This window comes from Zonotrichia albicollis, chromosome 17, assembly GCF_047830755.1.
Source record: "Zonotrichia albicollis isolate bZonAlb1 chromosome 17, bZonAlb1.hap1, whole genome shotgun sequence".
Classification (NCBI taxonomy): domain Eukaryota; kingdom Metazoa; phylum Chordata; class Aves; order Passeriformes; family Passerellidae; genus Zonotrichia; species Zonotrichia albicollis.
Window position 1 is genome coordinate 9,861,868 of NC_133835.1, and position 27,926 is coordinate 9,889,793.

General features: G+C 47.6%; 1 protein-coding gene across 21 annotated transcripts in view; it reads left to right on the forward strand.

Annotated features, from left to right (window-relative positions):
- The window catches only part of KCNQ2 (potassium voltage-gated channel subfamily Q member 2), a 74,644-nt gene that overhangs the window by 16,587 nt on the left and 30,131 nt on the right, over positions 1 to 27,926 (forward strand). For 10 of the 21 annotated variants that reach the window (XM_074553658.1, XM_026794762.2, XM_026794761.2 and 7 more), the window contains exons 2-11: positions 6,880 to 6,970; positions 7,815 to 7,941; positions 9,431 to 9,606; positions 10,459 to 10,584; positions 12,740 to 12,850; positions 13,733 to 13,828; positions 14,513 to 14,607; positions 17,918 to 17,947; positions 21,782 to 21,850; positions 23,679 to 23,708. In XM_074553658.1, the coding sequence (XP_074409759.1) occupies positions 6,880 to 6,970; positions 7,815 to 7,941; positions 9,431 to 9,606; positions 10,459 to 10,584; positions 12,740 to 12,850; positions 13,733 to 13,828; positions 14,513 to 14,607; positions 17,918 to 17,947; positions 21,782 to 21,850; positions 23,679 to 23,708 (951 nt within the window). Of the gene's footprint in view, positions 1 to 6,879; positions 6,971 to 7,814; positions 7,942 to 9,430; positions 9,607 to 10,458; positions 10,585 to 12,739; positions 12,851 to 13,732; positions 13,829 to 14,512; positions 14,608 to 14,925; positions 14,995 to 17,917; positions 17,948 to 21,781; positions 21,851 to 23,678; positions 23,709 to 27,926 lie in introns of those variants that run through there. The other 11 variants (XM_026794764.2, XM_074553655.1, XM_074553652.1 and 8 more) reach the window with 4 other exon arrangements.

A 27,926-nucleotide genomic window follows, 5' to 3' on the forward strand; every position in this document is an offset into this window, starting at 1 on the left:
GTGGGGAGGAAGCAAAGGCACTTTTGGGGGAATACCCTGTGGGATGAAAGAGAGACAGTGCTCAGATTTCAATCTGAATAATGTGGGTATTGCATGAGACAGCAACTTTCCCTCACATTAAAATCAATGAACATGATCTGAATAAATGCCTGCACAGACATTTTAAGAATTACTTAAATGTCCAATATTTTATACTCTTAATTTACCTCCCAATGCACTGTAATTGCACCGTGGGCTTTAAGATTCTCTCCCATGAACCATTTCTGCAGCTGCATGAATATATTTCCCCCCACCAAATTTTTTGAAAGAAAGCCTCGGCCCAGCAGAGCTGGATCCCAGCAGGAACAGACTCTTCTGGCAGGTGCACAGGCTTGATTAATACTTTGGGTTTTCCTCCAGACATCTGGCTCCTCTGAGGCTGCGTGTGCAGGGCGAGGAGAATACGCAGACAAGCATTTCCAAGTGATTCATTCTGGGTGAGGACAAAGCAGAACATTGGAGCTAGAACTTTGCATGCAGTCATTGTTATTAATAAGGCTTTTATTCAGCCTGAGTTAAATGATTGGAGCCAGCCTGTAAAAATCCCAAGCAATTCCTTACGTTTAACTCCTTTTCCCACTGTAAGGGTTCAGAGCTTGATCTCCATTCCCTGGCATTTCCAGACAGTTTTTGTTCTTTGAGGCTTCAATCCAGAAAAGCTCTTAAGCTCACTCTTGCTCCTAAGTGTGAGGATACACAATCCTTTGCTGGACTTAGAACAAATTATTTCATGGAAACCAAATTTCAGCTCAAATTCCTGCAGCTCATGAGTTTGGGTCAGGACTCTGGCACTTCTGTTACAAGCAAGGGCAAAAGGCTGGAGGAGCCTTTGGAGTGACAAGTGATTTCAGAAGTAGTGGATATTGAAGGAAAAATTTCCTAAATCCTGCTTTTATTTCTGAGAAATGTGCTTCCTATAGAAGTAAGGCAGGGCAAGAGGTTTTCTTGTGACTTGGTTGTGCCACTTTGCCATGCTCTTACAGGGAGATTTCAGTGATCTATAGATTTGGCATTTGGGGGCATGGTTTAGTGCCCTTGGCAGTGCTGGGGAAGGGTTGGACTCAAACATCCTGGAGGGTTTTTTCAACCTAAATCATTCCATGATTTTCCTTCCCATCCCAGGGCCAGCCCTTTAACAAGGATCTCTGAGAGCTGTTTCTCTGTGGCCTGATGAATTCTCACCTCCCAGCACACCACCTAAAGCCTCTCTGTGCACACCACAGCCTGCCCTGGAGCGCTGCCTTGGTCCTCTGGAGATGCTCCAGTGCTCCTTTTAGACCACCAGCCCCAGTGGAAGGTGGCATCCCCAAGGCAGGGACTTGCAATTAGATGATCTTTAAGGTCCTTTTCAAGCCAGACCATTCCACAGCTCACCCCACAGTCCTCAGTGCTCTTTATGGCTTTGTAAAGCAAGGGGGTTCTTATCAAGGCAGCTCAGGCATCACCTGAGTGCACTGAGAATGCACAGGAGCTGTAAATGTTGTCCCAGACAGGCCTTTGATAATGATTTATTAAAAAGTTTATAAACCATGACAGTCCCTGCCTTGGAGCCAGCCACTGTGCTCATCACAAACAATGTTTCCTACCCACATGAATGCTCAGGGATCCCCAGGCTCATCCAAGGAGCAAAATCTCAGCACAGAGGATGGGGATGGGCATGGCCAAACCTGAGGGGATTGAGATGCCATCAGGGGTTATTTTTGGGAAGAAGGGGAGCATTTATTAAGGCACAGCACCAAAAGGCAGGAGTCTCCCCTTCTATTTCCAGCTCTTCTAGCGACAGAATTTGCCTTGGGAGATGATTTTGGCTGAGACCAAGTGATGTGGGAACCCAGAGTGAGGTATTCAGGCTTCTATTCAGCCTTGGAAATGAGCAGCCAGGTTGCAAGTCACAGCAGGATTGCTTACATGAATAAAGATGATGGATGCTCCTGGCTAGGGGTAGGTGCCATACAACAAAGTTTTTATCCCTGGAGAAGTCACAGCTTTCTCAGCATTTTGCTTCTGACTCAATGGAGGTTTAAATTGAGCTGCAAATACTCCCATTCTGATTTTGAGGCTCTCTGAGCACTAAAAGGCATTTGCCAACTTCTGTTCCTCTTTGCTGTGGATGCCCTTTCACCTTCACTTATTGTCATTTCTGTGTTTTCCTGGCCTTTGATTTACATCAAAGTTTTAGGTACTTGAACTGCAGGGTTTTACAGAGCCCACAGCAAATGGATTTACTGGGATTGCACATAAGCACGCCAGTTTTATTTGAGCAGTTATCAATGCCTTGTTTACATCCCCAAAGTAATTTTCAAGTGTTTTAAATGTTTTAAGTTGCTTTTCATTGTGCAGCTCTTGAATGCCTGCAGTGAAATACTCTTTCCTTTCCAGCTTTGCCCTTTCTAATTAAACAAATCATTAATGGCCTTTCCGAATTCCAGGGAAAGCCATTAAATTGGGCAACATGCACAGTGGCTTTTTGCAAGCTTCTGTCACCTCCTTGTGTTGTACCCATCTCCATCACATCCAGGAACCCAGTTGCTCACTAGTGGTGCTCCATCAGAGGAACCCCAACATTTCTGAATGTCAGTGAATGTTATTTGAATAGGAGTATTTCAGGAATAGATTTAGAGGCCTTTTTAAAATTCTTATGTAAATGGGCATGTAGATTCCAAGGGGGTTTCTTTTGGAAGGCAAATTAGATGATTAACCTGAGAAGGTTTATGATGATTCCATCATGTGCTTTCACTGAGGAAGAACAAAAAAAAAAAGAGAAGGACAATCTTTCGTGTTTCATGCATTTTAAATATTTTCATTTCCAAGGGGTAGTTCAGTCACTCCTTTTTCTGTTGCTAACCTGAAGCACAGTGGATATGAAATGTGGATATGCAGATTTTGTGCTGGGATTTAAAAATTGTAATAAGAAGCTTGCACGGGTGTTTTAAGTCAACATAACCTTTGGATGTAAAGTCAGACTTTGGAGGTCTTTGGATTTACTGGCATTAGCAGCAGTCAGATTTGCACAGCTGAGTCTTGGCTGAGCTTAAAGGTCTCAGCAACAGGTGTGGGGGATGTCAGAGCAGCAGAAGGTGCTGGGGCCTGCAGGAATGAGAGATGGGTAAGAAAATGCCATGAGGTGTCCTTCCCCAGCAGGCTGGAGATGGTTTTCTCCTTCCTGTCACTCTGGAGAGGAGACAGTGGTGCCAAACCACCCTGAAGCTGCCCTGAGTTTTGGGGATGCTGGTGCTGGCTCCATCCATGCATCAGGCAGGACCTGTCTGCTCAGGAGAAGGACAGTGTCTTCTCCAATGTTCCAAGCAGAATTGGCATCTTTAATGTAAAAATCATTAGATGGGACCTAATTAATGTTCCCTATTGCAAACTAACATTTCCCAGAGTCAGGCTGCAGACGTAATTTACTTTCATTAGATATGTAGCTTTAAAAATTAGATTCATCCCAACTGCTACACTATTTATTGGCTTATTTCCCTTTCCTTAGCTATCCATTATTATCTGAAGCCCTTTCCTGATCTGTCTGGGTAGATTAGGTGGAATTAAAGCAGAGTGCAGCTTCCTGTTCCCCAGTGCCCTGCCTCTGTGACAGCTCAGAGGATGCATGCCCTGATGTGCACGTACCTCTGAGCTTCCCTCTCCCACCCCTCTGCAGATCCCTCAAGGCCTCCCAGGTGCCAGACAGACCTCAACCCCCCAAATGCAGTTTCCTTGCAGAAAAGTGCCATTCTCTGAGTCTCCTTTTGCAGGATACTGAGGGGGACTGAGTATCAGAACAGCTCAGAAGGGGCCCTTTAGATCCTGGTAATTGGGGGCTGACAGTGAGGTATTGAAATAAGGTCAAAACCACAAAAAATCCCTGAGAATGGAGGGGTTTGAGCCAAGAATTTAAGCTGTCCCTTGTGAGAAGAGGACCACTTGGGCCTGTGGGTCAGAAATAGGAAAAAACATTTTAAAGATCTGGGGTTGCTGGATTCACCTATCTCCTCTCCTTTTGTCTGTTTTCCTCTTCCCGATTCCTTTCCTACATCAAGTCAAAAGGTGATCCAGACTAATTAGGGATTCACTGGGTTTGACACATGAGAAAGGTGAGGCAAGATCTCAGAGGGAAGGGAGCATGCACAGGATACCCACACGCTCAGGCAGAGGAGCTGCATCACTGTGCAGCTATTTTGGGAGCCCGTGCTGATCCAGAGCCTGCATCCCTTGCTGGCAGCACTGCTGGGACAGGGAGATCCCTTACCTGTTGGGGTGAGCCAGGGCAGGTTTTGTCCCTGTGGGGTTTGGCCATGGATCCCCCATGCTCTGCTGGAGGAGCTGGTGCATTCCCTGCTGCCTCCTGCGCTCGGCAGAGCTGTAATTAATGCTGGCCCTGCCAGCCTGATCTGCATCAGGTCTCCCTGGCAATGGAAGCCCTGGGGAGCCCAGAGTGGAAATTGCAGCAGCTCTGAGCTGGCCCTGGGGAGCTGAGGAGCACGGAGAGGCTGGGGATGAGGCTGCAGGGATGTGCTGGAAGGGGCAGAAGCAGCACCCAGGTGTCCAAGGGCTCCAATAGCACCTGGAGCTGCCCCAGCTCTCCCCATAACCACGGCTTGCACAGTCCATCCTTGGGATTTGAAGTGATAAAGCAATTTCTATTCCTTTTTTTCCCCCTCTCCCATCAATATCTGTCAGCTTAACATACAGAAATACTCTTCTTTTTTTTTTTTTTTTTTTTTTTTGTGGTGTATGTCCCTGCCAGGAATCATGAATTGATACTGGCTTTATTCTGGATCAATCCAAGGTGATCAACTGAGTAAGCACAGTGTGCAAGCCTGCCCTGATATTGACATTTTGCTTTCAGCCCTTCCTCAGGCACTTTACAGTGATGTTTGGTCACAAAAATAAATGCAGCTCACATTCTACTTCTTTAATCAGAAAATGTAGAATTCTTTTTTCCCTTGATACCTTTCTATTACAGTTTTTTTGTTTATTTGTTTGTTTGTTTCCCTCTTTCTTCTCTCATGGATTATTCATTTGTTTCTCACTTCAGCATAGAAGTTTGCAGCAAAATCTGGGCCATTCCAGGAGTGGAGCAGCCTAGTTGCAGCTCCTCTCCTTCTGGAGTGTGGGATTCTGCTCCCCTTACCATGATGTGGGCAGCAGTGGGGCCCCTTCTCCAGCTCCCAGGGCATGGAGGATGGATGGATGGATGGATGGATGGACGGATGGATGGACAGATGGAGCCCATCTGACTGCAGAGATTGTTTATGGCAAGGGCTTTAAGAGACCAGGCTGGGGAGAAAAGATGTTGAAGTGAGACCTAGACAAGACATTGAGTGACATAGTGAGTGGGATTGCAAGTGAGGTTTTCTTACTCTCCTGAGGCAGTTTCAAGTGTCTGCACACCAAATCTGATGTAAAAAGGGGAAATTTGCAGTGAGAAATCAGGCAATTACCTGCTTGGTGCTGGATTCATCTTGTGGCTGGTAAAACTCAGCCTTGGCTGAGATGGCTCTGAAGGTCCCTCACCTCCAGCAGGCTCTTCCTCACCACCACATTTCAGCCGTGGTTCAAATAAATACTGCAAATCTCCTTATTTTTACTTGTTAATGTGACATTAATGGTCACTGCAAAGCCACAAGCATGACCTGGTGGTGTGAAACTCCTTTTCTTTATTCACTAAAATGCAGCAGCCCCCACCAGCAGAACCAACCCTTATAAATATTCACAATGCAGCTGGTAGGAATGTGAGACAAAGTCAGACAGATGAATTATTTAATGCTCTTAAAGAATGCAGCTTTTAGTTTCTCCTTGCACTGGCCTACTTTATTGTATTAGTAAATCGATCCTGAGTAAATTAATTTCCCTGCTTTTGTTGGAGCCAGCAGTGGGCAGGGGTGGCAGCCTCCATCCTTGAGCAGATGCCAGGACACCTCAGCAGCTGCGGATTCAGGCGCTGAGTGTCAGGAGAGAGCCGAGCTCCTGTCACTCATCCTGTGCCCTTTGATTTGCATCAGCACATCCAGCACTGGGCAGCCTTGGTGGGGGCAGGCAGTGAGTGACAGTGCTGGGGTTTGAGCATCTCCCTGATTCTGTGGTAAATTAGAGACTGAGAGAGCTGATATCAAGGTTGTATCCCTGCAGCTTATATGGCAGGATGAGGCTTCTTTTGTCCCTGGAGAGCTGGGACAGAGACCAGCCCAGCTCCCTCCCCAAAATCACTTTCCCTTGGGCTGGATCAAACCCATGTCTGGCCACAGCAGAGCAGACTAACAACAACCCACCTCCCGGTGATGCTCCAGCAAACCCAAAAAATCACCAGTCTTTCCAGCCAGTGGGGAGTTAACGTGGAGAACCTGCCTGAGAAAGGAACATTAAATCCACCCAAAAATGTCCTACTCTGGCAAGAATTGCAGCACCACTTCTGTGTGAGTGTTTGTGGATGTAAATGCACAAGTAGAGTCCATGCTCTCAGGCCATGCTCCTGCTCCTCAGCCAGTCTGCCCCCCTCTTACCCCAGTTAGAAATGTCCCTGCTCATTTGGGTGCTTTTGGATGTGTGTTGATGAAAAAGCTGACACTTTCTTGGGGATAAAAAATGTCAGAAGTGATCAGAGCAGCCTGCTGGAAGGGGAACTGGATTGGCACTGGCCAAGCTGGGGATAGTCCAGTGGGTCCATCCACACAAAACCCTTCCAGCTAGCAAAACTTGACTTACCATTTTTACATGATGGTGTAGCAGCTGTGCAGTAAATACTCAGAGAGAAATACATCCAAAATTTCTCTCTGAGTTCATTGGATGAATATGAAAATTTACTGCCATTAAGACTGACTTTCTCTCCCTTTTTGTCTGCTTTAGTTTTCTACTAGTGTTCTCCTGCCTGGTGCTGTCTGTCTTTTCCACCATTGATGAGTACCAGAACAGCTCAGAAGGGGCCCTTTACATCCTGGTAAGTGGGGGCTGACAGTGAGGTATTAAAATAAGGTCAAAACCACAAAAACCCCTGAGACTGGAGGTGTTTGAAGCAAGAATTTAAACTGTCCCCTGTGAAAAAAGGACCACTTGGGCCTGTGGGTCAGAAATAGGAAAAAAAAAAAAAAATCTGGGGTTTCTAGATTCAGCTGTCTCCTCTCCTTTTGTCTGTTTTCCTCTTCCCCATTCCTGCCCTACATCAAATCAAAAGGTGATCCAGACTAATTAGAGCTTCACTGGGTTTGACACATGAGAAAGGTGAGACAAGATCTCAGAGGGAAGGGAGCATGCACAGGATATTCAGGTGGAGATGGAAAGAGATGGAAAGAGCTCGTGTGGCATCAAGGCATGGGGGATCTGCACCGTGCCTGCCCCAGATCTCCCAGCACACACAGGCAACCCGTCAGTTTTCTAGGGAAAAAGCTGAAATCCCCTTTTGTCATCCTCTAGGATCAGGTTCAGTGATTCCCATCTCTGCTCTTCTCTCTGCATTGAGTTCAGTCCTGGGGACTGGTGGCAGGGAGACAGCGAGGTGTTCATCAGTCCTGTGATGGGGGAACAAGCACAATATGAGGAGGTGTAAAACTCCAGTTCATGACTACAACGTGCAGCACATCTCACCACGCTGGGGAGGGGGAGGGAAGACACAGAGGCAGAGATCTGATGATCTCTCCAGCCTGGGCTCTCTGTCGAGCGGTGCACACTGCTCAGTGCTGCATTTTCTGAGGTGCATTTTTCCAAGGCCGTGGGTTTATCCTGGATTCTGGAGCATGCTCTCCACCATCCTTTTCCCCCCGCTAACGTCACTGTCCTCCTTGCAGGAAATTGTCACCATCGTGGTGTTTGGGGTGGAGTACTTTGTGCGGATCTGGGCCGCCGGCTGCTGCTGCCGCTACCGGGGCTGGAGGGGACGCTTGAAATTTGCCCGCAAGCCTTTCTGTGTCATTGGTAAGAGCTGAGCCCCTGCTTGAGATTCCCCAGCCCAGGGTGGCCATTCCAAGCACTGGCTTGCATGGTGCTCCAGTGTCTTGCATGTGTTTTGGGGGTTAAATTTCAGCTGCTTCATGGTCACCTTGAAAAAGGGAAAAAGCCCCGAAGGCAGAAGTTATAATCGATGGCAATGCTTTTTGTTCTTTGTCACAGGGCTCTCCCTGTTTTCTGCTAACCTGGGAGCCATCCCAGTGCCCTGCATACCTCAAGTGCCACTGACAGATGTCCACAGCCACAGAAACAGGGTTTAGCCAGGAGAAGCTGAGCATAGGAACTGGAATCCTGCAATCCTGCGTCCAACCTCCACACCAAATTGTTCCCAAGTCATTGAGACTCCGTGTCTCACTCTGCCTTCCCTGGTGCTGATGAGCTGCCTCACAAGGGAGCTGTGAGACTTAATTAATTATTGTTTGTAAAGCACTCAGCGAGTCTCCTGTGAGAGAGGCCATCTGGGCACAGCAGTGATATTTTCTGGGATTAGAAATGGACAGAATGGCCATTTCACTATGGAGGCTGCCTTTGGGAGCTGGCAGTGGTCATATGCAGGATTTCAGTTTATTCCACAGAAAAACACTCCAATAAAATTTGTGTAGCAAATCAGAGAAGAGGGACATTTATGGGATATTTGATATGTATTGAGCAAGACTTTTTTTCTTGGAAAATTTGTTGGACTTTCTTTGTCCTTAAGCACCTTAGGATTACTATGGAGGATGTATGGATTTTCATTCCCAATTTAGATGGGGGAATTCCCTGCTCTGTGTAACAGGCAGCTATGGCTAATAAAAGAAGGAGCCTTTGGCAAGGATTTAATCCAATGGTAACACTGAGTCAGATCAAAATCCATTTGCAGCATTTGACCCATTTTCTATGGGAATGATGACCATGGAGAAGGAAACCAGGATGTTCCCACAAGGTGTGCAGTGGCTGCTTTTCTCCAGTTTCAGATTAGTGCTGTGTCCTTCCAGCAGGGAACACAAGTGTAGGGGACCCCTGTCACACACAGCCCGAGGCAGTGGCAACGCCATTCCCTTTAGTATTGATCTGGCAGTGTGGAATTCACATTCTTTGAACCTGAGAGAAGCAGTGAGAGAAGCGGAGAAGGGAATTATCAAAACAATTCTTGTCTCATTCACTGCTCCTGTGTTGTGCCAAAGTAGAACGCAATATGGAGATTGTTTACCCAAGGTGATGGTGTTTTGTTTCCTTGGCCTATCGGTGTCCAGACTGTGGGTCAGCAGACAGTCATGATATTTTGTTCAGTTGCGTGTTTGTGCAGTTTAGATGTAGTGTAATATAGAATAGAATAGAATAATATAGTATAAAAAAATAATTAATGAGCCTTCTGATATCATGGTGTCCTCCTCATCATTCCTCCCTCCATCGCGGGGTTGCCTGTTTTCCGACCTGGCAGCACTTCCTCAGCTTTGCCTGGCCTGTGTTCCCACAGACATCATGGTGCTGATCGCATCCATCGCCGTGCTGGCAGCGGGCTCCCAGGGGAATGTCTTTGCCACCTCGGCCCTCAGGAGTCTGAGGTTCCTGCAGATCCTGCGCATGATCCGCATGGACCGGCGCGGCGGCACCTGGAAGCTCCTGGGCTCCGTGGTCTACGCACACAGCAAGGTGAGCAAGGCCCAGGCAGGGATGTGGGGCTGCTCTTTGTGTTCTCCCCACCACGGACACTGCTTTGGTTCAGCTCTCCATCCCAAAGCTCTTCCAGGCCTGTGGAAATTGGAAGGACACTGTAGGGACACAGGGGAGAGACACAAAGTCTGATGGAGCGCTCCTCCAGACAAGGAGGAAAGGGAGAGAGATATTCCAGTCATGGAACCAATCCTCGGTGTAAGGGCATCAGTTTGGGAAGAGGTTGTTGGTAGTTTTTTGCTTCCTTATGCTATATTTATGATTTTAACACTTCTTCTGCTTCATTCACTTTCTTTTCCCCAGAGAAGCTTAGCCAGCTTCTCCAGCACTGTGTGAAAATCACAGCAAATTTGTGTGTCTCCTTTTCCACCATTGCATTAATCTAATCCAAAAATAATCACTCCTGTGAATTCTGAATTAAAATTTGGGGGATAGTCCATCCAGACCCCAACTTCACAGGTCCTCCTTTAGTGGATTGGACCTGACCTAATCTCCAGAGATCTGGGGGTTCCTATTTCAGTTTCAGCTCTGCTTCCCTGTGTGAACTGGGGAATTATCAGAGTTTTTAAAGTCTCAGTTCCAGTTCTTGCAATAATGGAGCTCTTAACACTCAATTCTCCATTTGCTGTGTGTGTTTGGATGATTTGATTTTCAGACCTGGCAGAGCCATGGTCCCATCACAGAAAGTGCCATCACTGATCTCCAGCTAAAGCCCCAAACCCTAAACAACTGCAGGGAAAGTTCAGACCCAGCAGCAAGGAAGAAACTCAGTGTTTGGAGATGTGCACCAGGACTGCAATTATCCTCTTCTTTCTTTTAATGATCTCGCAGGAGCTGATTACTGCCTGGTATATTGGCTTCCTGTGCCTCATCCTGGCCTCTTTCCTGGTGTACTTGGCCGAGAAGGGAGAAAATGAGCACTTTGATACATACGCAGATGCACTTTGGTGGGGTCTGGTAAGTAATTTCCATAGAGCAGCTGCTGGTTATTAAAATAAAATGTCCATTAACCCTCCATCTTCTATCACTTACGTGAGGTATCGACTTAGGCAGTGCTTAGTTAACATTTTTATTAAATGGCCTCAGGCTGCTCCATTTAGCGCTTTTTCTTACATAAACCTCATAGAAATTGTTGGGGGATCACATTTCTGCAGTGGCTGGAGCTGCAGGGGAGCTGAGAACTGGTGTGCTCCCAGTCGTGGGACTGAGCTCTGTCGTGACAGAGGCAGGTCAGAGAGAGATCCCACACCACAGGGTGCTTTGATCATTGTTTTCACAACTATTGCTGCCCTTTAATTATTTAAATTGCACTTGGGCAAGGCGTTGTTGAATATGCTAGAATGAATTTCATAAAATTAATAGGTCCTAAGTAACAGAAAGGCTCCAGTGGGGTGAGCACTCCCCATCACATTTCTGCTGAAAGGGCAGTATTTGTGGTTTGCTGTGCCTGTGTGTGTGCATGTGAATTATTGGATTACCCGATTAACAAAGAGAGAATTAATGACATTCTAATCTTCTTGCATTATTGTTCTTCTGCTCCATCACTAGTTTGGCCTTGATTACAAAGCATGTAATGAAAATCCCCGATCTGATCAAATCCCAATAACAGGCTTGGGGAGGAATCAGCTGATCAAGCAGCTCCTCCATTCCAACAAAGGGAAAGAGGCAGCAAATTGCTTTTCAAGCCCCTTAGTTAGGACAGAAAAATAAAAACAAAGCCCAATTTGACATAACGAGAAAATAAACAATGAAGGAGAAGTGACAGCCCAGATTAGAGCTCAGTCTGGAGAGAACCATGGGCAGATTTATCCCTTCTGCTTCTGAGACTGTTTTGCCGCTGAGAAGTTCAGAAAAAAAAATTGAATTTCATTAAAATAAACAGTTTTTGTTAGAGTCCAGCTCATAGATCCAATATGGGCAGATGTTGAGAGATGGGACAAAACAAATTTCAGGTTCAGAAGCTCATCCCTTCGTTGATCTTAGTGTATCCAACACTTCTTGTTGTCTATAGAAATTACAAAAATATTGCAAACCAGCTTTGCAGTGATTATGGAGAGAGCCTTGCTCCAACTCTGCATTTCAGTAAGGATTAGCCACATTGATGCATTTTTTAACCACTTGGTCAAAATAGCATCTAATTGATAAGGCTTTTAGTGGGCCCAATTAAAAGGTGCTTTGGGATCCTACTTCCATTTGTGTAAAAGTGATTTTTTACTCTAAATGGAATGCATGTTTCCAATGCCACATCAGCATGGTGTCAGTTCCCATCCCTGGGGCCAGTGATGTCCATGTGTTACAGGGACAGCCTTTGGGATCAGAAGTCTCAAAGATGTTTTTAATCAGACTATCCCTCTCTTTGGGTTTGTCCTACCAGTCCCAGGCTCTCCAAATCCTCTTGGAAGCCTCGGGGGATTAGCCAGCACTTCCCACTAGTGGTGTCCATGGACTGAAGTGGGAAAAAGTATCTTCCCTTGCAGTTTGGAATTCTGGAATTAGGAATTCTGGAATTCAGGGGCCTCTGTCTCCAACAAATCTCTCAAGTCCTTCCCTAAAATGCAGACAGCTCTCTCCTGGTGCATTGAAATAACACAAAACCCTTCTCTAAATGAGGTGGTGTGAAGGAGCTGTAATTCATCCTCTCAGCCTAACAGGCTGTTGTTAAATAGGGGAGTAGAGACCAGCTGATGGGCACTGCTGGGAAGGTTGGGAATAAACAGCAGCAGATTTTTGTGCATGCCAATAGCTTTCCTGAGCTGCTGAGAGGGAGTTTGGGGGAGCAGAGCTGGTTTGCTTCCCCTGCCGAAGGCACAACCCCTCCTGGGGGAGGTTCCGAGCTGCCGCCAGCCTCTGCACCAGATGGCAGCTCTCTCTGTGACAGCAAAAGGCACCAAAACGCTCCCAACTGGTGTGAAACCAGCACGTGAGCAGGGCGGGTGTTGGGGTGTCTCTGCATCCCGTGGAGCTGCCCATCCCTGCTGGTGCCCCAGCTCCCCAGTCTGCACTGTGACCCGGCTCCTCCGTGTGCCACTCGGCTGTTGTGGGAGTTTTGACTGAGTTGTTTCAGTTTTAAGGCTGTCTGACCAAGGGCTGGGCACTGATCTCCTCCCTGCAGATCACTCTCACCACCATTGGCTATGGGGACAAGTATCCACAGACCTGGAACGGGCGGCTGCTGGCGGCAACCTTCACACTCATCGGTGTCTCCTTCTTCGCCCTTCCTGCTGTAAGTGGGTGCTGAGCTCACGTGGGCCTTTTCCCCAGCCCCTGGTGCTGGGGACACTCTAACAGCTACAGTGTCATGCACTCAGAGACCTTCTGACTGTAATGCTCTATGGCTTTTGAGTCAGAAAATGGGGGAGAAAAATAGAAAGTCTATTTGAATATCCCCAACTTAGAATTGTGTGCATGAGCAAATGGGATGGGAGCTCTAGATTTGGCTTTGCACAAATATTTATGGAAGCAATAAAAAGTAATTTTTTTCCCCAGAAGGCTGTTCCTTGGGGTAATTAATGGCTTTAAGATGAGAGAGGGTAGGTTTAGATTGGATGTTATGAAGAAATACTTTCCTATGAGAGTGGAGAGACACTGGCACAGGTTGCCTAGAGCAGATATGGCTGCCCATCAAGGCCAGGCTGGACTGGGCTTGGAGCAACCTGACCTAGTGGAAGGTGTCCCTGCCCATGGCAGGACGTTGGAATGAATTGAGCTTTAAGGCCTCTTCCAACCCAAACCAGTCTGCTATTCTGTGATTACACCATTTCAGCAAATTCCCCCTGTCCCTTTGGCAGTGCATTTCAATGTGTTGTGGGATCAGGATTCCTGTGAGGATGATCTGTTGAATGCCAGCCCGCTGGGGTTCTTTTGTATTTTATCAGTTGACTGGAGATAGTTTGGGAAAACTTGCAATTCCAGTGAGTGCCAGCAAAGTCAGCTGCCCCTTGGAGAGTGCATGCTATTGATTACCAGGATGGAGGCTCTTTCCTTCCTCTAGTTTGAATCAAAAAATGAGCCAGGAAAAAACCTTTGAAGGGAAAGCTGGCCACAATTTTTAAGTGGAAACTTAACTAAACCTCTGCTTGTGGCAAATTGTTGTTCTCTTCCCCAGGGCATCTTGGGTTCAGGATTTGCTCTGAAGGTTCAAGAGCAGCATCGACAAAAACACTTTGAGAAGAGGCGAAACCCAGCAGCGGGCCTGATCCAGGTGAGGGTCACATCCAAGGAGCCTTGTGGTGGCACCATCCTGGTTTTAGGGGGCTTCATAGACTTTTAGAAGTTGGGAAGGAGACAAATGGGGCCGTGTGTGTAAGGTGTGAGACAGCAGGCGGTGACTGGTTTGGTCTGGGAATAAATGCCAGGAAATCAGCTATGGGGAAACAGCATATGTGGTAGGGAATCTAGAGAGAAAAGAGATGGAATTCAGCAAGCAGCCAGCTCAGCAAGACAAATGCATTAGGACAGTCTGTTTTCACCCTTTTTTCTCCCCAAAGAGAATATTTATCCTGATATAAAGGTACAGTTGGGATCATTTTCTTCGCAAGAACAGATGTCCGTGCAGAAGGCTTGCCTTGTTGTATGTCTTGGAGAATTGAAATTAGTCATTTTACATTCTCCTGCTCCTCTCTCCCCATATTTTTCACTTCTTAATGGCCAACAACACCCATCCTTACCTCAGCCTGGCAGTGAATGCCTGGGACCTGCAGCATTTTTAACTGGGCACACATGGTCAGGAGTGTCATGGCACCACCCCACATTTGTCACCAAATCAAGGGGAAGGCAGAATGCTGAATCTATGCCACAGGACTGGGTGTTCGTTGAGGTTTATAAACCCAGGGGTGGTTCTGGCCATGCCTGGGTACACAATCCCACTGGGTTTTCTCCTGCACAGGCGGCTTGGAGATTTTATGCCACCAACCTGTCCCGGACAGACCTGCACTCCACCTGGCAGTACTACGAACGCACCGTCACCGTCCCCATGTACAGGTACCTCCTCCTCCAGCCTCCTCCTCCACTGCCTTCCTCGTGATGCCACTGTCTCCATAGTTATTTTTGTTATCTGAATATATAATTTTGCTTATTTATTTAATTTTTTTTTGGTTGAAAAGTTGATTTTGATTTCCTTAAGGGTTGGTATATGCTTTTGCTTTTGGAGGTTTTATTTGCTTTGTATTTTTTCATTGTTTTTCTTTTTTGACTTGATTTTAATTTCCGTGTTGCTTTGTGTTTTCTTTTTTTCTTCCCATGTCTTTGTGTGTGTACATGCTCTTCTTTTCACCTTTATTTCTCCACGCCTGCTGGTAGTTGCATTGTGTTGTGACAGTTGCCGTGCCCAGGTGTGAAGACTTCCCTCCAAGCTGCCCTGGATCATAGGTAAACACCACCCTCACCCTACCTGCAGCTCCTTGTGCCCTCTCAGGCTCTCCTTGCTGGTCCAACTGGTCTCTAATGATCCTTCTGCCTTTCAGCAAACTTCTCTCCCACCCTTGACCAGCCTGGCCCTCTCCCAGGTGCATTTTCCCTGGGTCCTCCTTTCCTTTCTTTTCCTTTTTTACCTCTCAGAGGAGGAAAACTAACTCGGGATTCAGGGAGCGTTTTCCCATTCCTTGTATCTCATTTATCCATCCCAGGGAGTTGACACAAGCAGGGAATGACGTTGGAGCCATGATGGATGAGGCTGCTGAGCACCAGAGTGTTCTAGCAGTTCCCACCTGCCTTGCTCTACCTGCAGTAAAACCAGGCAGGTTTTGATGGTGAAACCATTCAGGTTAGAGCAGTGCTGTGGAAATTCACAGCCTCCTGGGATTTGGAGCTTCATGGAGCTGGGGACAGAGTCCCCTGCCATGCCTCCCAGCCCTCCAGGACATGGGGAAGCACAGCATCCTTCATCTTCCCTTTGGGCCTGGTGGCTTCATCAGAAGCTAAAATACAAAATGTTCTACTCATTTTCACCCCACACCTCCCTGTATCCTGGCCAGGGCCATGTGCCCCTTCCTGGTGTATTTTTGGAGCCTATCCATGACTCTCTGTGTTTGTAGAATGGTTGGATATGTTTGTTAGATGTTCCTGTAGCTCTGTGGGGTTTTGTTGGGTGTGATGGGGCTCCCTGTGCCCCATCTCCCTGCTCCCACGCAGGGCTGTGGCCCAGCACTGGGCTGTGCCACTGCAGGAATAATCCCTTCCTGATTTCCCATATTACTGGTGCCTTCTAGCCCTCAGGCAGACAGCCTGGATGTATTTCCTGGGGTAAGCTTTAGCCTGTAATTCATACACAGCAGCCAGCCTCTTAACCTATCATAAAAACCTGTTGGAAGTCCCATTGTTGTGGTCAGTAAGTTCTCATTGGATGCATTCCCAGTGTGTGTCTGATTGGTTGCTTTTCCCCTAGAAATTTATGAACCAACATGAAGGTTTTATGTAAAAAACCCAAAACAACAACAACAACGACCCAACAGAACAGAACAAAGCTGTTTTCCAATAGCATTAAACCCACCCATTGAAGCTCTCCCTCCCAGTACCTGACCTCCTGGTTGTACCTTTGCAGCACTGCCTGGGATCAGCTACTGGAGAGGATGAGGATGGAGCTTGGCCCAAAATCCACTGCAAAATGCAGGCACTCAGGGCTTGTTTTCAGTGGACTTTGCCAGATTTTACTGCTCTTTGAAATACTGAACTTACCATGCAGCCAGACATGCAGTGACACCCTTTTGATTACCTGTTACACAACCCCCTTGTTAAAACCTGTATTTCCACAGAGCTAATATGCAGGAAGAAATCTGAGCTAAAGATCTCCAGAAAAGGCTAAATAGAAACTCTGGGGAGGAGAAAGAGGAAAAAAAATGTAGTTTGGAGAGCCTGCTTATCTTGAGTGAAAAGCCAGGAGAGGTTTTTAGCAGGATTGTAGCAGTTTTGCTGGCTGCTGCTGTGGGTGCTGTTCAGCCCCACACCCTGGGCTTCCTTAGAAATGGATTTCTCTGAGTTCTCAGCTTCTCCCTTAAACCCCAGCTCCTGTTTGTGCTAAGATCAAGTGAACATCACCTGGGCAAGTGAGCTGTGGGTGCACCAGTGGATTCAGCCCTCAATGAAATTGTTTTACCAAAAACCAGCGAACTCCTGACTATATTTTGAATGCTGTCAAATTAAGTACATTTATTTTTTTTTTTAAAAAGGGGAGTAACTGTATGTTCTGGCTGCAGCTTGCATCACTCACACTGACCATCTCTCCTTGCCTCCCCACTTCCCCAGGCCATGGGCAGGCACTGGCAGCCCTGTGCTGCTGCTGGTCCTGCTGCAGCCACAGCAGCATGTCAAGCCCAGCAGCCCCTTAAGGCTGTGGCTGCTGACATGTGGCTGCAATGCACAGTGTGGTGTGGAAGTGGGCTAGAGGAACACAAAATCCCCTCTCTGGTGCCTGGGGATGATCTGCAGTCACCACTACCTTGGCATCCTTTCTGCTCAGCACTGAGCTGCTCATCCCTCATAGCAGGAGGCTGTGCCTTTAGCTCATCTCTCTTCCCAAGGCATCTCTGGAAAGGCTTGGCTGCTTGATGTGAGAAAATTGTTACAAGTGCCTTGGAGGAGCTCATATGGCTCCAGAGCATCACTCCAATCACTGCAGTAGAGCTACTCTGATTTGTTTGGGGGAAAATATGGTGGCCTCTGAGAGAATCCCAGATTTCATCTTTAAATCCAAAATGTGGCAGGACCAAATTCTGAAATACGCACAAGGCTTCTGTGTGTGCAGGTGTGGTTTGGGTTGGTGCACCCAGACATCATAAATAACCTGTTCTGCATCAGCCACTGGATTTATTGGGGAAAACAAAATCTGCTCTTATTGTCACTCATGAGAGCAGAGCCTTGCTCTGAACTGCTATCATATATTGGCCTTCACTAAAAAAATCAAATCCGTGGGAACATCCTGCCCATCAGCAGCCCAGCCCAGGCTGTCCCCAACTGGTGGAGTTGAGGATGTCCCATGGAAGGTCTCTGGGAGGCCCCCACACTTTCCCTGCCCCGTGGTGCCCATTTGCTCTCAGAGCAAGGTGCCAGCTGCCTGTCCCCAAGGGTGACACGGGCGTGCCATGGCTCCTGAGCCAGCCACAGCAGGAGCCAGCTCAGCCCCTGCTCCTGTGCCCACCTGTGAGCCTGGCCACAACATCTGCTCCTGGGGACACACTTGGTTCATATGCTAATTTTCTTTATTCTGTTTCTTTCCCCCTCTCCTCCACCCCAACTTCCCCCTCTGTTTTTCTTTCTCTTACCCCTTTGGTTTTCTTTGGTGAAAACACTTGAAAAGCACGCAAACGCAAACGTATGGTGCCTCCAGGTATGAAGTGCATGTGACTCTGAAAGTGTGTGTCATGTCACTCCTTGTTCTTCATTTGGGACTGTAACGTGAATTTTAAAAAAAGCCAAAACAACAAAACAAACAAACAAAAAGAGACAGAAACCTTTGAGGATGAGTTTTTTCCCCAAGGAATGAGCGAAAGCCCAAAGCAAACACGCCCTGCTGCTGCTAAAGACTAACCCTGCACCTCCATGTACATCTTAGCTATTGGTACACACAAGTGTTGGGAAACTGCCAAAATGGTGATGTCAGGAAGGAGAAGGGGAGCGTGCTTGATAAGCTTGCTTTGTTAAGGATGATTTCTTGATGGTCTTTCCAACCTTCCCCGATCCATGCAACGCTTAACAAGAAAACATCCCCATTCATCTTCCATTGCCCTCTGCCCTCGCTCCCCTGTGTTCCCTCTCTCAGCCCTCTTCTCCCATCCTTCATTCTGTCATTTATCTGGCTCTGAGCTGCAGGAGTTGTGCCCACCTGGTGATGCTGGCTTTGAGTTTGCTGGTGTGGTGGCACCACAGGGCACATCAGTGGTGGCACAGAATAAAACCTCCAGAGCAGCTGTGCCTGCTTTTAAGGGTAAAACCTGGAGAAGAGAAAGATCTGGAATGCTAAACTGATATGATCATTCATTTCTTTGAGTAATCCAATCTGATTTTTTGGTGAAAGAATGCTTCATCTCAGCAGGACTTTTCCATTTCTGTTTTTAGTTCCAAGACCCACCTAGAGCTAAGCAGTTATTAGCCACAGTTATTCAATCTGGGACTTAACCTTTTGGGATCAATCCAAATACAAAGTCCTGGATATGGCTGTGTAAGATTTATGATAAATAATATTATCTCAGGTTCTGCCGAAAGGAGTAGATTTGCAAATCACAGGAGTATTTTATATGAGATGGGTATCTGAAGGTGTAGTCAAGTTAATATTTTAAGATGGGGAATAAATGACTTTCATTTCAAGACTGCAGGACAAGCTCTGTTCTGAGAGCAGCTTAAATCCTCCCTAGATGCAGTAATGCCACTAGAGCTGATGTGATTTAGTGCCTGATTTTGAAACCCAGTTCCACTTTTCACAGATGCAAGTTTTACAGCCTTAGTAAATCACACTTACTGCTCTATGTGCTTAATTTATAGCAAATTGCATCAATGAACTGCAAGTATAATATTAAGAATATATTTTCCTGTTGTGCTGAACAGCAGCCTGTTTTGAGAATCAGACATTTTTCTACTACTGGCAGAGGAATAAGAATGTGCCACTTCTGTTCCATTTGTCGTAATGAAGTATTTTATAAGCTCCACAAATGTTCTCAGTCATGAAAAATAGCTTCAGTTGGAGACATAAAGTCATGGTTAGGGCACAAATTGGCTGCTCATAGAAACTCCAGCACCGCATGGAGGCTCATTTAGGTTCCTACCCCATTCCAGCACCATTCTCCTTGTCACCATCTCCTTAACTGTTCATCCTGGGACTGTTCCAAAAAATCATCGTGGCGTCCGCGAGCGTGTCGTGGTGTGTCCCTGTGGCTCCCACCGTGTCGTGTGCTACTGCCCTCCTCGTGTCGTGGGGTTCTGGTGGTGTCCTGGCCCGAGGCATGGCCTCCCTCCTGTCCCCTGATGCTTGAACAGTTCTCTGTGCTCCCAGGAACAGCGGATCCTCCTTTCCCTGCGGATGCGGGAGCCAGCAGCTGGAGTTAGCGTGGCCTTTCCCTGTGCTGTACTGGGAGGGGTGGTGGAGGCAGCTGGGGGGACCTGCAGCAGCTCACAAGTGTTGCTGTGGTGGGTGGCATGAGCTGTGTGTGTCCCGTGGTGTGCACATTCCTCAGCCAGCTCCCCCCTAACCAAACGTGCTTCCCTCACTAACCAGTGACACACGGAGCGGGAGGAGAGAGAGAAAACGTGAGGAGCCCCAGCCAGAGGTTCCTCCTGCACCTGGCACCTGTGTCCCCTGGGCACACAGCATTCCACAGCAAAGCTCAGTTCAAGAGCTGTGCAGAGTTTTGCCTTTTTTTTTTGGTGTTTTTTTAAGGTTCTGGAGAAATGGTGTGGTGCAGTAGCTGTTCCTCAAGCTGCTCTTGCAGTGACAGGTTAGGCTGAGCACTTAGTTGAGATTAAATTTCAGGTCAAGCATATGTTTTCACTCATTTTTAGTAATAATTATTTCATTAAAACACTGGTTGTTTCCACCTCATGTGTGCCAGGCCCATGAACCAGCCACAGAAATGGTGAACTTCTGTGTTTGTTGTGTGTCTGTACTTCCTCATGGAAGCATCCGTGGTGGCCCAAGAGGTGGGTGCCACTGCAGACCATGGGCTGATGCAAAAGAAATCATTACTTTTGGAATCCTGAACCCTCCAGTCTTCTGAGCTATTGAGCTCCTCAGCTGAGACTTCCACCAGTGAGAGCCTGGGATTTGCAATCCCAGCTGGAGAAAACGGGGTGATTTTCCTGTGTTCTGTTGGGCTATGGACCTCCCTGAGGAATTAATTCACCAAAGAAGAGCTGTGCACCCTTCATTAACTGCTGAGTACACCCTGTGCTGGATTTATGCACCACCTCTGCCAACCTGGAATGCATCTCCAAACCCAACTGAAGGGAGGTGACAGCCCAGCACTCATGCACAGCTCCACTGCATCAAGGTCAGCTTCTTCCTGATGTCTGGAATGAAGAGGATCATTAATTCAGCAGATCAGGATGTGCTTTTCTCTGGATGGAAGCGACTGAGGAGCTGAGCCAAAATTTTTCAGGCCTATTTTTATTCTTTTCTCCATACTTAGAATTGGAAAATTTTCTGATTGCCTCAATCCTGTGAACACAAAATCTCTGCTGAACCACTGTGGTTTTGAGGAAGAGTTTTGTGCCTGCAGAGAAGAGGCATTTCCAGTTGAGTTGGATTTTTTTTTAGTTAAAGTGTGAAACTACTGGTCTCATCATGACTGAAAAAATGAGAGCATGAATATCTCTCCCTTTATTTTATTAGAAGCCTCATTCCTTATAGTCTCCTCCCTAACACCTCCATCCTATGTTTCTCTTGGTTGAAAACCTGGCTGGGAATATCAATATGAAATATTTATGGACCAAGCAATATTTATTCCCAGGTTCTCAGGGAAGAACTCCAAAATGGATGTGGAGCTAATTCCATGGCTTTTAAGCAGGATAGGCCAAAGGATGTTCTCTGGATTTTTAATTCTTACCAGGATTCCCATTGTCAGATTCTCTTTTTTTTTTTTTAACTGAGAAGGAAAGGAAGCCCTATGGTTTCTGGAAGGCAGTGACACAAGATTTTGTCTCAGTTTAGGGCAAAACCTGACATGGAGAGTAGGGAATTGCAGCCCACTGCTCTTTCTCCTGGGATGCTTCCAACCCCAGGTCCTTGTTTTCTCTGCTTCTCCCTCCCATGCCTTCCCACATTCCCAAGAGCAGCAGGGTTGAGTTTTCCTATTTTCCCCCAAAGCTGGAGTTTCTCTCCATTTAGCAATGCCAACCTGCCAGACTACAGCTCTGCCAAAACACCACCGGGCTGCCCAGGAACCCTGGCAGCTGCTTGGTTTTGGGGAGGTTCAAAATGCAGTGGTGCAGACAAGTTTCTCTCTCTCTCTCGCTGTCACTTTCTCTCTCTTACCCCACTGCTCTGCCTCAGGACACTGTTGGAAGTGGCACCAAACCCCTCTCCATCCTTCCCGAGCTGGCCCCCAGCTGCAGTTGGTGGCACAGAGCTGGTTCTGGTTGAAAGGATGGGGCAGCAGGGGAAGTTGCCGAGAGAGGAGGCTCTGCAATCAGCTCTGAGTGGATATTAATGCCTGTTGTTTTCTCCCTCTAGACTCATCCCTCCTCTGAACCAGCTGGAGCTCCTGAGGAACCTGAAGAGCAAGTCGGGACTGACATTCAGGTTAGCAGCAGAGTTAAGAGAGTTTGGAACACACACACTTTGCAGTATTTTTCTTTTTTTCTTTTTTTTTCCTTTTTTTCTTTTTTTCCTTCCTGCCTTTTGCATATGGACATCCTTGAAGATGAAAGAGGTTTGACAGCTGGTCCCACATGGGTCACTCAGTGACCTCCTCCCTGCCCCTCTCCCGTGCTCTACATGAATTCCTTCAGCCTAACTTGGCTCTGGAGCAATGTCACAGTGCTTGACTGACAACTCAAAGCCATATTCTCAAAGGGGCTGATGGAGGTAGTGATCCCAGTCTTTCTCTGACCTTTCTGCTCCTCACCACACTCAGAGGACCCTCAGGCCCATGATGTGTTAATTCATTCTCTGTTCCCCCCAGTGACAGCAGGCAAGGTTGCAGCAGTGAGACATTTTTGCTAAATTGGCTATGGAAGGGTTTACATGAACCCACCCAGAAGGGCAGGAGTCCTGCACCTTCACCCTCTGCTTGGGAGGGGAAATTCCTGGGGTTTTTGAGCACTCCAGGCTGCCCTGTTGGTGAATGGGGAGTGTGCTGACCCTGGGATGGATGGAGCAGTGCCAGTGGGCATCGGGGCCAGCTGGGGGATGTGGGATGGAGCCTGCCCTCCACAAAGAATATACACCCCTGGGTCAGCCTGAGCAGTTTAAATGTGAGTATTTCAGCTAGTGACTGAGGCTGGGCTTCCAGGCTTTTCTGAGCAAGAAGCAGAGGTGGGGAGAAGGAGATTTTTGTTAGTGTCTCCAGGCTGCTGCCTTTAGCTGAGGGAGAGGGGTCGGGCTCTGTGCAGGTCTCAGTGGTCACTGCTGAGCAGCAGCAGGGCCAGGGCTGGTGCAGCATCGCACTCAGAGGACACCTGTGTTAGGGGAGGCAGAGCTGTATCTGCTGAGAAAACACTCTCTGCTCCCTCTCTGGGGGGCTGCAGGGGCAGGACTGGTTGGGCCCCCACCAAACACCATTCCCCAGTGTAGGAGTTGTGAATCAGAGCAGCTTTTCCTCATTGCTGGAGGGAAATACCACCACAGTGCCTGCTCAGTGAGGGTGAAGAGTGTTTTTCAGTGCCTTAGCATGGCTTGCAGTGTCCTGACTGCTCTTTTGTAGGCATTCAGCTCACTTTGTCCTCAATGATTTCTCAGGGCAATCCAGTTTCAGATCTCAATATGAAATTGCAAACACAGACTGAGGTGTCCCACTCCCTCCATGCTGCCTTTGCCAACTGCTTTGGTAAAGTAGCTGCCAAAGAGTCTGGAGGCACAAACCCCACCTGAGGTGTCAGGATGCCAGGGAAGGGGTCCATGCTCCTTCCCACCCATGTCCAATCCCAGCACCTGGTGTGAATCCGTGCATTCAGGGATCTGACATGAGCTCTGTGCCCGTGGCCAGGGAGGAAAAGTGAATGCACCAAGGCCGTGGGAGCCATTCAGACCCTTCCCCCTGTGCAAAACATGAGGGCAGTGCATTTCCAAAGGAAGGGGGCCACTCTCTGAGCCCACAGAAGTCCTCCTGTGCTCACACAAATCACACGACCCTCAGGTGTCTCAGTGGTGCGTAGGCACAAGGATGGGTTGGGATGAAATCTTCAACCCTGTGCGTTGTATGTGTCTTCTCTGAGGTTGTGTGAGTCTCCAGTGATCCTCTGTCCGGGCCAGAAACTCCAGGAATTAAGTGCTCCTTTCCCTTTCTTCTGTCCACAACTTCCACTTAGTTGTACTGTTGGTATTGTCGTTTCGTTATGTTTTAACAGTGAAGCAGCAACATCTTTTGCCACCTGACACCATGCTAATGTACTATTGCTTCTGTTTAAAGGAAAGAGCAGCAGCCTGAACCATCGCCAAGGTCTGTATCACTGCCAACACGCCATCCCCATGCATTCCCTGTAGATTTCTGTGTGTGTGAGTGTGTGTACCATGTCGTGGCACCATCGAGGGAAGCATTCCTAGGTATTACCGTGCTTTTCCTGTGCTGTGCAGTCCGATGTTATCTACGTGTATGCTGGACCTTAAATCATATCTTCCCTCCAGTCTGCCTCAGGCTGGAGCAGGGTAGCAAGGCTGGGTGGGAATGGAGAGTGGTGGCAGCACAGGCAGAGCTGGCAGACACTCACGGGGGTGACAGCAGGGCTTTGGTTTACGCTTCTTTATTTTATTTTGGTGCTGGGGTTATAGCTGAGTAACTCGGTGTAACACAGGCTCAACGTGTGCCCAGGCCAGGTGAGGCTTTGCCTGTGTCTCTGTCACCTGTGCTGGGCAGAGGTGACGTGGGGACACGAAGCCGTCACCGCCTTGGCAACTCCTGCTGAGCTCCTCTCGCTGCAGGGCACGGCCTGGACCTGCTGCTCTCCGTGGGACACAGGAGGGCTCTGTGGCACAGCACAGGGTGGCATGGCAGAGACACCCTTGGTCCTCCCCACTGCTGGGGAGGAGGCACATTCCCTGCTCCATCTTCCCTCCACGCCTCCAGCCCACGGTGCAGAGCGAGCTCTGGGTCGTGGCGAGCACCTTCCAAGGGCGGCTGCAAATCTCACTTGTGGTAGAGCTTTTCTCCGTTCACAACTCCCCAGGGAAAGCAGCAGGGCTGGTGTTTGGGATACTTTTAGGACACTCTTCATCCACTTAGAAGTATTTAATTCTGGGATTTTTTTCGTCCTGTATTTTCCAGTTCTTTTAAAGAATAGTTCTGGAACTGAATCTCTTTTTTTTTTTTTTCCTTGGCTGATGAGACACAAACTGATGATCAGTGGAGATCATCTGCTTGGCTTTCTGATCTTCCATCTCATTCCTCAAAACACAGCTTACAGCCTAGATTTTGTAAACAATGAATACATTTTTCAGAAGTACAGCTAGAGCCTGGCATTCTGCAGATGTACCTCTCTGCCATGCCTCTTAGCTTATAAGAGGCCAGAAGCTAATTTTTCCTTGGCATAAAAGCCAACCAAAGATATCTGGGTAGATATACTGCTGACTAAAGGGTGGAAAATTTTATCTTTCCTTCCTTCCTTCTCCCTCTCCCCACCCCCTTTTTTTTTTCCCTGTCATTCATTTGAGCTTTTCTTTGCAAGCAGAACCTTTGTAGCACTCCATCTATATTCCTGCCAAATAACCCAAATCTCCAAGATCATGTTTCAACTATCCAGATTTTTTTTTTTTGGTTTTTTTTTTTTTTTTTTTTTTTTGTTAAGTGCAGCTTGAGTGAAGGCAGCCTCCATCCAGCATTATTAAAGCAGGGAGCATTACTTGGGAACAGTTCTCTGGGACCAGACCAAGGCTGAAATCTTGGCCACTTGCCTGTGGCATCAGGAGGGTCAGAATTTAATCCCACGGTCTGGCTGCTCTGCTGCTCTGCCTCAGCCAGTAGTAAACTTTGGGTGCATCAAATGGTAAATCCATGTTTCTTGCTGTGCAATGGGATAAAATCCCTGTTCAGCCCCATCTCCTCCATAGCCAAGGAAATCTGAGGTATAAAAGTCCCTTAAAGGGTTATCCTAGCCAGCATCCTTGCAATCTAATCAGACTAAACAGTCTTATTTCTGAGCCTTATTTCTAGTTTTTGAATTTTGGTCCTGTCTTGCAGGGTTCATATTTATTTACTTGACACCTGAAGTTGAGTACAATATTTCTTCGTAGAGGTTGCAGGTTTTTCCCTGATCATTTTCTACTTTCTCAACCTTATGTCACAGAAAGAAGTAAAAATAGTCCTTCCCTGTGCTTTTTCAGAGTAGTTTTTACTATTTATAGGTCCTTCTTCAGTGCCATTTCCAAGTGCTGTTTCCTGCTCCTGTGGTGCATCTGTCTCTTGTGACACTGATGGATTTTGTTGCTAAACCCCAGCCCAAGGAGGGCTGAAGCTGAGGGTCTGCAGCTGCTGTGCAGAGCTTTAAAGTTTATTCCATATCCTTCAGTTCTGCTGCCATGGCAGCACCAAAGCTCCTTCCTTCTGATTTGTTAGGGCAATACCAATTCTACCTGTCCCCACTGTCCTTTTCCTTACATCTGATAATTCCTCAGCCTTCAGGAAGGATTTTTGTGTTCAAGGGGGCCCAAATTGCCTATTTTCCCCCAATAAAATTTTCTGGGTCTTTTACATTCACATCCCAAATCTTCCACCCACTCGAATTTCCAGCAGCCTCTCGGTGATGCTCAGTGTGTCATCCTGCCCTTAGAAAAGAGAACTCATCCTGTTTCTCTGCCCACCTGACAGTTAATCACCCACTTGCTGCTGATGCTTCACTCAGGAAGCTCCTGGGGATGAATTGTCTCTCTTAGAAGACCCCAGCTCTACACTTTTACTGCTTCAGCTTGGGAAAGGATTTTCCACTTTGCATTTCCATTGCTGTAAGGAAACAGTCTTACACCTGGAGGGAGCTGGATCTTCCTCCTGTTTTAGTGATGTGTAGGGAGTGGCTGATTTCCTAAATCCTTCTTTCCATAACAGATACACCACAAACCCCCTGCAGCTAATGGAACAGAAAGAGCTTTTTCACTATTTTTCACCTTATTATATTTCAATTTAGAGAAGGATGCTGGCATGGCACATGGGGTTATGCTGTGCAGGATAAACATTGTCTTGCAAGGTCAGGGAGCATCCCAAGCATTCTGCCAGAGCAGAGGGGTGGCTGTTGGGGTCCTGCCCTCTGCCCCCAGTGCTGCTGTGGCCGTGCTGATTTCTGCCCACACGGCACTGGCAGAGCTGCTGGGAGTACAGGAGGAGGTGATGGGGTCAGAGTGGCAGAGGCTCGGGGTCACCTGCAATTTCTCTTGGGTGGCTTTTGATTTAGCTTTGGCATAAAATGGGACAGCTGATCTGAGAGACAGGTTATGTCCTTTCTCTGTGGTTTCTGCTTTGTTTTCCCACTACGAGCTTGTCTGCATCCCCATCCGAGTGCTGGGAACGCTCTGTGCTGCCTCGCTTGGGGAGCTCACCTCCTCCAGAGGTGGAGCCTGGGCTGTGATGAGCAGAAGAGATGCTGGCCTTTTCCTACATGCCATGTACCCCTTCTCCACATTTTATTTTCCTCCCTTTAAAAAAACAAATGCTTTCAGAGCCTCCTGTTGCCCATCACTTTGGGTGTTGTGTCCATCCTGTCCCTGCCCCAGCCAAGCACTGCCCCCTGCCCCTCCCCAGGCTGGCTGTGCTGCCCATCCCACCTCTGAGACCCCACCACTGCCATGCAGGTCCAAACACAAATCCATCCTCCCTCATATCTCCAGGGAAGGGGGCCTGCTCTGTGCTAGGGCTTTTCTCACCCCTCCTGCTGCAGAGAGCCAGCAGACCAGAGTGGTAATGGGGGGTGATTACTCTTCTGTTAATCAGGCTGAAAATTAGCTGTGGCATCTCGTTTCTGTTTGTTTTGCTTTGATTGTAATGTCAAAAAGACAGACACATGGTTCACCAGGGCTATGGAGGCTTCTGTATGAAATGTGGGCTTCAGATGCTCTTTAACAGATGGTTTGAGAAACATCTGAAGGCATCCACAACCACATTTCTTCCTCTTGCATTTTCCAAAATACAATTGGGTAAGAAGCTTAAAATTAATGAACCAAATGAACACATTCATATCAGAGAAAAGGAAACAGAAGGATTGCAGGGAAGTGGGAAGCTAAAACTCAGATTACTTTGTCCAGCATGAGTTCAGTGCTGTAGGTGATGAGAGGAACCTCTTTGGAAGGTTGTTCTCAGCTGTGGCTTGTCCTTGACCCCAGTGAGCTCAGCAGGACCTTGGCTGTGTTCTGGGTGAATGCTGGGCTGGGTCCTTGTACCGTGTGTGTTTATCTGTGTGTATATCTCTCTCTCAGTGTGTGTATATGTCTGTCTGAGATACACACAACCCCAAGATCTCTCTTCAGGGGTGTGATTAAGGCTTCTGTACGCACTGGAGGATGCCTTTGGTTGACTCAGTGGGCCCCTGCTCATCCAGCCAAGGATGTCCAAGGTGTCCCAAACCTCTACTGCCCATGGAAACCAGGGTCAATCATGGGAACTCCATGGGCCACATGAGCCTGGGCTGGTGTTTGGCCTTCTAACCAATTTATCTGGTGTCAGAGACTCATGCTGGGA